Genomic DNA, 13976 nt, shown 5'->3' on the forward strand with positions numbered 1-13976 from the left:
TCCATGCCAAAAAAATAGCAGTAATAGTAAAAACACTAACTTATACAGAGGAATTTCCATCTACTATTTTTTTGTTGTTGCTCTTCAAACCTATGTTAGAGTGACTGGCCTTTCTTACAAGATCTCTTATGCTTTTTTGTTACTGAACAATGCTTTAAAATTCCTTCTTCATGGGTGAAATTACCGGAAAAGATACTTGTTGGTGTCCTTGGGTTTACAAATGCACGCGTGAATAATACTTGATTTTTCTAGTTCTGTTGGCCTGTTTACCTGATGTAAATTACTACATGCAATTAAGCAAATATCATAGTACTACACTAAACAAAAATAATTAACCTTGTATAGAGGTATACTTAAATTACGTTCAACATGTACATGAATTGTAAAATAATACTTTAAGGAGAAAATATTACTGTCTTTTCTCCAGTTGCTGCCTACTGTAGCCTTTATATAAAAAAAAGGCCATGTCTTCGATCAACTCAGGTGAGTTGATTTACTTTGATGTGGCTGCCTGATTTAAGGATGCTACTGTAGAGATTATTTTGTGTAATTATGTTCCCCGCCCTAGTTGGAATACCACTGAACGGATGGAAATGCTTCAGGAACATCTCTTGACATTGTTACACAGTTACAGCTTTAAGACCTAAGGTACTGCAGGGAAACTACAATAAAGCTTTGAAAAGGCCAGAATATAATTGCACGCCTAAGTTGCAGTGTTCTTTCTGCATATAAGATAATGTGTTCAGTTTCATTTTTTTGGTTGGTGCATGTCATTAAGTCCATCATGATAGTAATTCCATGGGAAGAAACAAGGTTTAATTTTTTCATGAAACTTACTCTGATTTTGTTTGTGTGCTGTAAGGCAGTGGGTCTAAACAACTTGATCTTTGCATATTCAAGTATTTTCACCAAAGGCACTTTGAACTGGGAATACGGTAACACTGGCTAGCTAGCTTCTATGTGAAAACCATCTAGTCTAGTAAGCAGAAGACCTTCTGGTCAGTCTAGCTGAGAAGTAGGCCTTAAGAGTGGACATAGTTGTGTTGTCAGCATGTTTAAACGTCTTCCAGCCTGGCTCATATCTCATTACCTTGATGTGTAGGTGAGCGTAGTGTAGTGTACTACTGTATGAACCTGGCACTGCGGGCTTTCCCAGCCTTAGCTGGCCTTCCGTAAAATGAAGATAATACTGGCATTCTTGTGCAGAATTGCAAAGATTGTCATATTTGGAGGCACTTGAGTATTAAGACAGTAGGGTCACTTTTGTTGATATTCAAAATACTCAGCTTTATTTTCTATCGGTGAAACTTTCTGCAAAAGTATTCTTTCAAATAAGATAAGTAGAAATTTCCTTTTGTAAACAGCTTCCAATTCCAATTTTCTGATTTTGAAGGAGCCTGAAGACTAGCTGAAGTAAGGAACTACTTGTTAAGTGGAGTATAACTTTTACAAAAATTAAAATGTTGTCTCACTTCTAACAGTTCCTGAGCCAAACAGCTGGAGAAAGACAAATGTCAGGTGAGGTATCATAGAAGCGTCGTGGCTATGGTGGTGTAAGGATGTGAGGGAAGCAAGACCTACAGAGGGGAAAGGTCTATTGTTAGACAAGCTGAAATAGTTGTAACAAGCAAAAACTTTCAGACTAATGGTCCCTCCACAAGAAAAAACAAAACAGCAGCAAAGCTCAAGTAACCCATCTCTAGCCTGTATCTAGGTTGAAATCTGTTGTTGAAACCTGTTGAAGGGCTTGGGGGTCCACAAGTTTACTTCTTTCCAAATACATTATTTTGTTTAATAACGATGTTACCTTTCCCTACAGACTTTACTTCATTTATTTGAGAGATCAGATGAGAAACTCTGCCATAAAGTTCATACACTGATTATTTACTCATCTGTGCTGCTCAAGATACTGAGATGTAATCATAGACGTTAAACATCAAGGCTCAGTCTCTCAGTGGCAGAGAGATTAATTTCCATGGTGATTACATAAATAAAAATCCATTGCCCCAGAAAATTTGTATTGCTCTTGCTGCCCCGTTCTTTTATTTTCACTAGGATTTAGTTGTCATTTCAGTTTGATTTCGTGCATGGCACATAGAGTTGGTTATAATGCAACATGTTTTCCTCTGCTAATTTTTTGAGTACTTAAAGATTATAAATCTAGTATGACTACAGCTTCCTTTTTCCTGGTGGTAAGTTGCAGGAATAGATCTTATTTGCAATTCTAATCACATCCAAGTGACTAAGAACTAATAACGGATACTTGCTGTGAATTTGGGTTTTATAAACCAGCAGCAACAGAAGAAGAAAAGGATTTGAGTATGTTGGTCATTTATGATATTGCCCATAAGCTATTACTACAATGCAACTGTGAAAAAGGGACAGAATACACTATGACACTATTCGGGGTAGGAACAGGGCAACATTAGTACCCTGGCACAAGGCACCAGTAAGACTTTGGTTTGGAATGTTATTAGTGTCACCTTTGTTCAAGGAAAACAAATATAAATTGCATGGGCAGCAGAGCAAATCTGTTGCAGGGATGAGGAGAATGAAGGATGGATGCCTCCTCAGTGTAGCAAGCAGAAGCGTGTGGTTTGTTTAGTTTTGTGAAACAGCACAGACTGTGAGAAGTTAGATGACCCTTTTATATAAATAAATAACAACTCTCAAGAGAAGAATAAAATGTTGGCTAGTGGAAAGCGGTTAGAGGCAGACTAGACACAGAAGAGGTTTCACACAACTGAGTGGAGGGGGAGTGGATTTTCTGAAAATTGATCACAGGAAGTGTGAACTCTTTGTCTAAGCTGAGGGGAAAAAAAAATGGGTAAACCCAGCATATGAGCTTGTTTGATGACGACCAGGGGAATAAACAGAGGTAACTTGTTAATACCCATGAAGAATAAGAAACTAAGGTGTTCTGGGAAAGTTGCCTTTTTTGCTATAGATATTCTTAAGAGCAGTGCCTTTTTGTATAGATATTTTAAAAAGCAGTAGCAGTGGTTATTTTTATTCATAGCATTAGTTTAAGCTGGTTTTTGCATCTTCAACTTGGAGTGCTGGGAATTTTTTAATTGGACTATGTAAGGTTGTTACATAACTTTTTTTTTTTCATATTGAAAGACATAAGCAACATCCAGGTTGTCAGTCTGCGTATGTATAAGCTTTTAATAAAGAATATTATTTCTTAATGTCAGCTATTTCTAAAGGCATTAACAGTGTTTTTTTTAAAGCAGAGTATTGCTGGTGTCTGGCAAATTCTTCTTTATTGCTATATGTATGTGGTCTTGAATGTACACTATGATCTTTTGAATTGTTTATTTATTATCACTTGAATAGTCAGCCACACACAGATCAGTATGTAGTAACTGTAGCCATTTTCTTGTTTGGCTGTTGTGCAAGAGGTTTTTCTCTTCTTAACTTTAATACACAGAAAGACTGTTTCAAACGTCCTCAGTAATTCTCAGAAACAATCATATGATTATGAATAAGAAACTTAGGAGACAGTGTAAGCCCAGCTCAGACCTCAGCTTCCATGGATAATGTATTCTGCTGCTTTAGAGTCCTTGTCTTATCTGTAAATTATGGTGGTAATAGTGCAGTATATTACCAACATGAAGCAGAACACCTGTGTGTAAGTCCATTTGTGAGACACGAGCTACACATTCTTTTTAATAGAAGCAATAAAATAGTTGTTTGTTAATGATTTCTTTTCTCTTATAGAAACAGCAGCCACCCAAACCTGATTTGTATTGCCACACGAGGAAGTTCCCTTATGCCTTATTGTTTGGAGCTTTTCTATTTCTGTGTTTATCTTGATAGATGCATCCATTAACTGTTCAGTGGATAGATTCTTATAGCAGCACCCCTTTCATCTTCCTTTAAAAAATAGACTTCCAGAAAAACAAAGTGCCAGTTAATTTCCATAGCTCTCATATTACACTTGAACTATAAAGTGTGTCATTTTAATATGTGTGTATTTTAATGAGCCACTTAATATAGAGTATTTATGTCATGTTAAACTTTTTTTCTCTTGAATACTTTATTTTAGGTACCAGGGATTGGGTCCAACAGTGATTGTTTGTCCGGCTACTGTGATGCATCAGTGGGTAAAAGAACTCCACACTTGGTGGCCTCCATTTAGAGTCGCCATTCTACATGAAACTGGTTCTTATACCGACAAAAAGGTAACAGTTGACATCTGTTTTGTAATTACAGAAGCTCCTCTTGGAGGAGCTCCAAGCTTTCTTCCCTTTTTTTTTTTTTCTTTTGTGCTTGCAAAAAAAAAAAAATCCCCTCTTTCTGAATGTTTCTGCGTAAGCTTGTGCTCTTTCTCCAGTTGTTTTCAAAGAAGGAAAAGGTCGCTGTCTTGTGTAGATTTGTTAGGAAACTGGACAAAAAGGGGATGACACAAAGTACATTTACGTTATGATATAGACTAGCATTGCCTGAACAAATTAAACATAGTAACAGGTTTCTTGGTTGAGCTCTGCTTGTACTGTAGTCCATGCTAGGAGTTCATGACTAAGACTGTTTGTGTACCAGATATGTGCTTCTAGTACTGGTGAATTCTTTCTTTGCACTTTTGTGCATCAATATGTCATTGATCTAATATTCAATATGTTTTTCTTGCACAGGCAGTTTCTCTTCAGTTGGTCGGTATGTCAGGTGCTATCACCTAGTCTCATTTTCTTTAATAACAGTGTTAACTTTGTTTTCTTTTTTTCAAGCAGTGCCTTTCCTGTCTTTTAGTTTTCTTGTCCAGCCTCTTAATGTGCATGTAGTTGACAAGCCGGACTTGTCTGAAGCTTCAATCCTTGGTACCTTGCAGGAACAAAACAAGGAAAACTTAGATTTTTGTTTTCTCTTGGCTTCGTCTTTCAGATGCTTAAATGGATTTTCAGGATTCAGCAAAGCATTTTTAAATTTCTCTTTAAATATTTATTGAATTTCTTGTAATAACATTAAAATGATATGGTGCTTAATTGCACTTGATTAAACGTATTCTGAGGTAATTGATGCAGTTACAGTACATGGCCAAAAAGGAATAGCACACTCTAATGTGCTAATAGCTTCCTGTTGTTCAATTAACTTGGTATGTTTTCAAGCCCTAAAAGTCTGTTGACCTCAATAACATGCTCGCATGTCTTCCTAAATTAAATCGTGTGTGCTTATTTTGGGGTATTTGTTAATTAATGCATTTGACAGACTGGCTCAAATTTTTCCATCTGCAGGAATTTTGTCAGGTTTTCAGGACTTCACCTTTCCATTGTCCTCCCGCAAATGCTTACTTGACAACTTTTAAGGAATTTGTATACCATACAATCGCTTTAGATAGGCTCAGTTCTCTAATTCTGCCCTAATGCCTCATCGTCTGAGAGCTGCAGCAGTATGCTTTAAACAAGAGTCACTGCTGATGTGGTCTTCACCTTATGCACTTTTCTTTCGTAGAGGCTTCTAAATCAGAGAAGGGCAAGCTTTTGACTAAAGTTAAGTTTAAAAAAAACTTTAAAAAAAAAAAAAAAAACCACCACCCCATATCACATCAAATACAGGCCAGGTGATTTACTCCAGCCTAGAATTTCTTTTCAGTGTACGTTCTTTCTATGAATAAGTTACTGCTGATCTGATCTCTTGACAATTCCATCTTCCGATAACCTGTGGCATTACAGGAGACTGCATTGCATATATTAACTTTATAATACTCATCCAGGGACCGTTCTGCCCTTACGCCTTGGCATAAGGCATAAACTTAAATAAATTTAAGAAATAAATAAGAAAATTATCGTTAAGCTGCATAAGAACATAAATTTGTTCTTTGATAGAGATTAATTTTACGTGGCCAAAGGCCAGGTAGCTGTGCACCTGTGCTCTCAATGTTGCACAGACCTGTTTGGAATTAAACTGACAATTCCGGGATTCGCCTGTTCTGTTAGTATATCATGGTTTATCACAAAGTAAATCAGAAGAGTCTTGTGTTGGACAGCAAACTTGCAAGAAGACAGGACTGGGAAACTGAATGTTGTTCTTTGCTTTGGAGTAAGAAAAGTTACTTCAGCCTCTGGACTAACGGATGTTAGAAGGGTCTGAACCGATGGAAGAACATAATTGTTCCTCAAATTTTAACTGGACATAGGACAGTGAAGATCTTTAATGGATTTTTGAGGAATGCATTATCCTGTAGTGCTTGGCCAGCAGGTTGTTCATGGTGAAACAGTATTGCAGCTTGTTCTGTAAAGGCCTATAAAAGAGGGACAAATTATTTCTAAGGAACAGAGAAAGATTAATGTTAAAATTCATGAAGGAGAATTTTTGAGGAAGAGAGTTAAGCAATGACAGGTGTCCCATAAGGCAAGACAGTATTTCATAGCAGAAAGAGGCAACAGCTGAAGTTTCATTTGATAAAACTTAAGTTGATCTTTTAGGTGAGATGCATCTACATAATTATTACCATAATATTGTCAAGAATCCTGAAATATTGGTAAATGCTAAATCTTTCAGTACTGGTGAAATTACATGCTTTTATGAATAGGTGTTTTCTGTTGCACCTGCTGAAGTACCCAGCCGTCAATGCAAGATCCTGTCTCCCAGTTCTTTAGACTTGCCCATAGAAATATTTGCTTGACAGAGAAGAGTGAGGAGCAAATCCATTCCAATTGTTTTATCATAAATTGGTACTAGGCAATACCTTGCACACTTTTTTGGTCAGTGACAATTCTTTAGTGTCATAAAAAGATGCATGGATCATTACCTTGGCATATCCTCTCTTCCCAGTCCATTTTGATTTTCTTTGCAAGGAACTTTAGGATTTTCCATAATAAATGGTATTAAATAACAGCCTGAATTGTGAGTACCAGATTGGCTGCAAATCTGGTCAGCCTGTTTCAGATGAGTCATTGAGATGTACTGCTTAGGTATCTCTGCTGCTATAGTACTTGTGTAGGTTTTTAGCATATGTGATGCTTCAAAAGAAAGACTACTTCATTCCTTTGCTAAAATAACAATGGTAGACAATTTTGGCAGTAAGGGAGAGAAGCGTAAAGTTCCAGTTTTACCCCTTGAAATATGACTGCTATTTAAAGGCCTTCAGCTGTCCACAAGGTAAGGCAGGTTGGTATTTTAGATGGTGGAAGGAAGACATAATAGCAAGTTGGATAGGTTTCTAAGACTTCAGAGCTAGTTAAAGGCATTTGGATGAAATGTAAAACTTGCTTTTTTATTATTGTTGTTTGCGATCACAGAAGATCATTTGGGATTTGTGTGATCATAAATGTGCGTAAGTTGGAATCAGTAGTAAGAACCAGATTTAAGTAATAGTCTTCCCCTATGAAGTCAGCTTTCCGTTTGAAAAACGTACAGCATTTGTGTCTGAATATGTCCTGTGGTGCCATCTTAGGCTATTAACCTCCTACTATGGTTTACACTCAAATCTGATGTAGCTTAAAGTGAGTTGTAAGTATCGAGTGCTTGGAGATCTCTAAGGATGAGAGAAAATAAAGAAGTAAATCTAATGTAGTGTATCATAAATACTGTTTTATTTATGGTATAGAACAGAAGATAAGGGGAAGAAAGCTCTGTAAGTGTAGGGGCAAAAAAGCCTCTGTACAAAGAGTTGTCCTGTTTCAAAACTTCTGATGACACGTGAGCATTTGTAAATCATAGAATGTAAGAGGCAACATGAACTTTGGTTATCTTGGTTTAACATAGCGCGTATGGAGGGAGGCTGTATTTTTTAAGATCAAGGCTGAACTTCTAATTTCTTGGTCTTCAGAAGAGGTATCACTGATCTTAACAATTCTTGATGGTGGTAATAACATACCATCTGTAAAGCTGTAACTTTATTTTCCCTTATTCTTGTCAAATGCTGGACATACAATGCAGCTCTCAAAAGCAATTGTCAGTTCATGATACCTGAACCCGTGGAACCATTGATTTGAAGACAACTTTGCACACTGAAGATTTTAGACCTTGTACCCTGACAGTAGAGTACGGAATCTACATGTAAAGAAAATAAGCTGCAGAGTTTACACTTACTGGTATGACTGCATGTAAAACCTCTGTTTTAGCCAAAGGTTCTAATTCTGAGTTAAGGACCAGACTCAGATAAACTTAGTATCGTGCCACAAGAAGTAGCATTCTTGTTAAACATGTAGTATGTAGTAAGTGCTTTAGATCTTTTTATTACAACTTTTACATTATTAAACATTGTAATGTGTTCTTTTGAAGCCTCTTCATGGTGCCATTTAGATTGTTTTGTTGGGAGGAGGGAAATAATAGAGGTTTTATAGGTTGAATTTATGGATCTCTGGGCTTAATGGTTGGTTATGTGATACTGATAAGCCTTCTTAAGAATGCATTTTTGATTCACAAGTGATATATGGTTGTGTAAGTGACTATGTATTATTTCTGTAGGTTCACGCTTGCCTTAAAGGTATCTGAATGTTTAGAGCATTTCATAGTTATCACTAGTCTAGTTCTTTAAGTCCAGTCTTAACATACACATTTCTATTTAAGAAAATTATCTTTTTTAATACACATTATAGAACAGTTCAGGTCCTCTTAAATATTTTTAAAAGACTACTTTATGCTAAAAAAGATAAGCCTTATTTCTGTAAGCATGCGTCAAAAAAATTGTCCTGTTTTTGTAGCTTCAGAAACAAACTTGTAGCTACAGCAAGGTACCAACAGGAAAAAAACATTTTCTTATTTCCTTAGAATAAATCATAAACGTTTTAGCCTTAAGAAATGGTGCTTGCCAAAAATCTTCCCATCTTTGTATATTACATGTGTCCCAGTGAAGACAAGGCAACACAATCAACTTATCACCCTAACTTAGGAGAAAATACCGTCCTTGAATTGTAAAGGCTTGAAATAGCTGTGCTGAACAGAACTTCAAGATCAGAATTACTCTACTTGCATGTTCCTCTATTCATTAGCATCTTTTAAAGGCCAGAGTTCAGAATTTGAAAGCTAGATTCTGCTGTGTAATCTTTTGGCACTAAGATTTATCTCTCTTAAGATGATTTTGGGTGTGGGGGGGTGGTTTTTGCATTGCTTGTTTCCTTTCTCTTTTTTTTTCTTTTTTTTTCTTTTTTTTTTTCTTTTTTTTTTTTTTTTTTTGTAGTTTAACAGTGCATGCCCTGAAATCATAGAATGGTTCGGGTTGGAAGGGACCTTAAAGATCATCTAGTTCCAACCTCCCTGCCCTGGGCAGGGACACCTCCCACTAGACCAGGCTGCTCAAAGCCCCATCCAGCCTGGCCTTGAACACCTCCAGGGATGGGCAATCCACAACTCCGCTGGGCAGCCTGTTCCAGCGTCTCACCCCCCCCGCCCAGTAAAGTATTTTTTCCTAAAACCTAATCTAATATCTTAAACATGCCTGAATCTAACCAAACAGGAATTGTGAATTAAAGAATACATAATAAAATAGCATAAATTCTGAAATGCCACAGCCTCAAAACAGTGTGCATCCAATATTAAATCTGTTATCATGTTTTAAAATATTTAAAATTATTACAAAAGCTGCAATTAAAGCAAAGGGAACCTCTGAGAAAGTACCCAATGCAGTAACATGAGTTAATAAGTGTTGTAGTGTGAGTTGATAAAATTCTGTTGTTGTATTTCTTCATTGTCAGCACAAATCCTTGTTTATTAAAAATTTAGCTTGAAGGAAACTTTAATTAATTACAAGTTCAGTATATCCTGACTAGGATTCTGCTGTGGTGTGTTTACAGTGAATGGCCTTCATGTGCCTGTGTTTCACTTCTGTTCTCTCTGCTACCTGACAACGTGATTTATGGCTGTTGTTTCTACTAGTCCACTGTTTGCCCTCTAGGAGGGATTGGTCTCTTGAGCCTCCATAATAACAGCAGCACTTTCACAAAACATCTTTTAATGACAACAGTGTAGCATTCTGTAAGTCAGGCTAATTGCAGACATACCCTATTAATTGCAAAAACTAGGAGAGGTTACATATTTTACAAGCTTTTAATTTGAAATTGCCCGAGATGATTTGTCTGAAGTGTGTGGGTAGAGATGGCTCCAATATTCTATGACAGGCCGTTGCTGAGACTCTAGGACATGGCTGCAGACTACAGGCAATGTACCAGGTAGAATTAAGCTTTGGATGTCCTCACCTGCCTAGAAATCCTACTCTGTCCGTATCACAAATTGTTCTAAAGATTGCATATTCTCTTGAGAATCACGATGTCAACATCAAATAACATGTCATAGTTTTATCAGGAGATGATAACCAGAAGTAGAAATTCTTGAACAGTTAAATGCAGAATTGCTTTTTCGAATCTTAGGGTATGTCTGAGCACAACATTTTACAGTAAGAGATTGTGAACTTTTAACCCCATCTGCATCTTTGAGATGGATTTTTCCCTTTTGTTTTCGATGGTTGTGTTTTGTTTTCTTAAAGGCACTTCTAGTAATAAGGGTTTTGTCTTTCCTTTAGCAAATTCTGTGGTGGTTCTATTCTTTTTTTCTTTTACATTGGCTATGGTTGTTTTATCCAGAATCACCTCCCAGCCCATCATCTTCTGTTTAAGTCTTCTAGATTTATGTGGAGGATAAATGCAAAAAAGATGAGTCTTGAATACTGTGAATGCTGTGGAAGGTGATGTAGACTGTCCCTTCCCTACATAATTTACAGCTATAAAGGCTAGTAAAAACATGGGGAAAGGATATAACTTACAAGAGAAACACAAAATGTGAAGATTAATAACAAATATGTCAATCCTGTGAATGAAAAAAAGGTTGGACAGAATTTAGGATTAACCAAATAGATTTTTGTGATTGTTGTTCGGTTTTTCACTTGTTTGATTTTCCTCTAATGTTCTAGATCTTGCATGCAGTACACAAAGCTAGGTCTGTGAGGTGAATGTAGGAGAACTTGAAGAAGCTGGTTACTTTAATCAAATTTAATGTTTGTGTTTCAGGCATTGCCTAAAAAAAGCAAATTAAAAAAAAAAAAAACACCTCACTGTTTCCTTCTGACCAGGTTTCAGATCAAATTCTGATCTGTTATACCACAGCATTCAAGTGCTTCATGCTTTTACAGATGAGCTAAGAATCATATAATCAAAGCCTTGCCTATACTTATTTCCTTTTCAAAGTAAATTATATATCTGCTTTTTCAAAACTTCTTGTGTGTACTTTGCACAGCAAACCTGTAGTTCAGTAGGTCTGAGTTTTCTGTCTCGCTGTTACTGACAACATGCGCCTTTTGCTTTTAGGTGAAACTAATTCGTGAAATTGCTTCATGCCATGGAATTTTAATTACGTCTTACTCATACATTCGACTGATGCAGGATATCATCCACAGCTATGACTGGCATTATGTGATTCTGGATGAGGGTCACAAAATCCGAAATCCAAATGCCGCAGTCACACTTGCATGCAAGCAGGTACTTTATCAAAAACAAATGAAATCTTGTAAGTGCTGGGTGGGAGGTTCCAAAATCTAATAGCCTATACTACTTTATGATAAAAATACACATTTGGCCATTAATAAAGAATAAAAGCATAAGTCATAATGGTCTATACTGGACTATTTAATTTACTTAATGTTTTTAATGAGTTTACATCAATAAATTTATAGAAATATGGTAGAGGAAAAAAAAAAAAACAGAAATGTTAAATTGTGTAGTAACTTACCACTGGAGATAAATATCAAATTGCTGGTGTTCATTTTCTGCTAACAGTTGATGGACAATATATGCAGAAAGCTGTTTATTTCAGGAATATGAATTTCAGGAATATTTCAGGCCACATATTTTAAAATGAGAATTGATTGATGGTGAAATTGAATATCCTCTGAGCCTGGAGGGAGGTTACACCATGAACCATGAGAATAACTTTCTTTTGGTTTTGTATTTTTTATTAATAGTTCCGCACACCTCATCGAATCATCTTGTCTGGCTCCCCTATGCAAAATAACCTAAAGGAGCTCTGGTCCCTCTTTGACTTTGTATTCCCAGGGAAACTGGGAACACTACCCGTGTTCATGGAGCAATTTTCTGTTCCAATAACCATGGGAGGATATTCCAATGCCTCTCCTGTGCAGGTAAACGCATCAAAAATGTCTATTTGTTTGAAGGAAACTGTTATGTTGTTTCAAAACTGACTTTCAAATGTACCTTATCCTGTGTGTTCTAGATGCTAACGCAAAAGAGAGTTGCATGTGTTTTACTGCTCTGTGTGCGTGAAAAGAACTATGAGACCATCCCATCTGTATGGGGTTATAATTTATACACGAGTTTTTCTTGTCAAAAGCCCAAAAGTTTAAATCATTACAAGTATTATTTGATATAAAGTACAGAAAAGCAAGTTGGGGTGGGAGGTGACTGATCTCATATTTTGATGTATTTAAATAGAACTTTCGTGTTTGATATCAAGCTTTGGCAAATTATGCAATAGAGGAATTCTTAAATCCAAACTGAACACTATTCTCATTGAAAAAAGCTAAAATAGGCGTTGGAAGTCTGAAAGTAGATAAACTATTTAATTTTGAAAGCAAAAATTATTTGGAATATTATTTTGAAGAAGTCTATTAATCTCTGTAGTTGTGTTTCTCAGTATTTATGACTTTTTTCATTTTTCAAATTAGCTGATAGATAAATTGTCTGCATAATAATCTGCACACTGTTTCATATGAATGCTAATAAACTTGTTTCCTTTTAAATATTATTTGTAATGTTTTACACACATACATTCTAAAGTTTTATTTTCTTTTTGAGTTTAAGTGCTTCCCTTGTCTAAAGCTTAGTAATTTACTAAATTGGACAGCCAATTTGTTTTTTACGTATCAATAATTTATTATATTCTTTGTTTTGCTTTAAGAGAAACGAAGGTATTTTTAGCCATTATGTACAGTTAATACCCAACTCACACATCCATTACCCATTATAGAACCATATGCTCCATTTAAGGCCAGAGTGACCTTTAGTTTCTGTGATCATGGGGATTTTCTTGTACTGTTGGGTTTTGGTTTTTTTTTTTAATAGTCTCAAGCGGGCACTAATCTTCACTTATTGTCTAGTAACCACGATTGCTGCAGGGTTCTTTTTTGATCTTCAGTATGCGTATTGGCAGTTTTTCATGAGGATTTTGGTTTTGCGCAAGCTTACATTTACTACATAGATTGTTTTCTAAAAGAAATCTCTCATTTCTGTTCTCTCTTAAATTCCACTAAATTAGGAAAGATAAATTAGCAGTATAGAGAGACTTATTTATTCAGTGTTATTGTTGCTAACATGAATTTTATTGCAATTCATGTTGTGGTGAATAAGTAACTATAGATACACATAAATCATAAACCATCTGATTTTACAAGGACTTTTCTATTACCAATTATGGAAATTTGCTTGTTGATAAAATTAATACCAAGAACCAAAATAGAGGTTTTGCTTTTTCTTCCTTTTTCAGGTAAAAACTGCATACAAATGTGCCTGTGTGTTACGGGACACCATAAACCCCTACTTGCTGCGAAGAATGAAGGCTGATGTAAAAATGAGCCTTTCCCTTCCGGATAAAAATGAACAGGTTTGCTTATCTTTACTATTAGATCTGAGCCCTCTTCCTCCCCAAAATCCAGTCTTTCATGGACATTTAGAAATTATTTCTGCTAATAGCAGATGAAATCCTGTTTTAACTAAAGATAAGATATAGAGCTTTCGAGTTGCATTTTCTTTTCACACGTTTTCTGAATATTAAATGGTTGTAGTCTTGCAGGGACTATACAAGCACACTTTCATCTGAAAAACAAAGGATATATGAAGTGCAGTCAGGTCTGTTTAATACTGTCCTCGTAGGTCACAGGTGCATACGGATTAGTTGGCTGTGGAGTGTGTCCTATGGTGCATCTCTTGGACACTTCAGCATTGTTTCCTGCTGTAAAAAGGTTAATTTGGGTAGAAAATGGTAGAAAAGTACTTGATGGCAGCTGTTCATATTGCAAGCTAGCTGGA

At 36.0% G+C, this 13976-nt stretch overlaps 1 protein-coding gene across 6 annotated transcripts in view; it reads left to right on the forward strand.

The window, feature by feature from the left end:
- The window catches only part of ERCC6 (ERCC excision repair 6, chromatin remodeling factor), a 49296-nt gene that overhangs the window by 22592 nt on the left and 12728 nt on the right, over positions 1-13976 (forward strand). For all 6 annotated transcript variants that reach the window (XM_063338510.1, XM_063338509.1, XM_063338512.1 and 3 more), the window contains 4 exons: positions 4052-4187; positions 11244-11414; positions 11897-12073; positions 13435-13551. In XM_063338510.1, the coding sequence (XP_063194580.1) occupies positions 4052-4187; positions 11244-11414; positions 11897-12073; positions 13435-13551 (601 nt within the window). The remainder of the gene's footprint in view (positions 1-4051; positions 4188-11243; positions 11415-11896; positions 12074-13434; positions 13552-13976) is intronic.

Source organism: Chroicocephalus ridibundus, chromosome 6 (genome assembly GCF_963924245.1).
Source record: "Chroicocephalus ridibundus chromosome 6, bChrRid1.1, whole genome shotgun sequence".
NCBI lineage: Eukaryota > Metazoa > Chordata > Aves > Charadriiformes > Laridae > Chroicocephalus > Chroicocephalus ridibundus.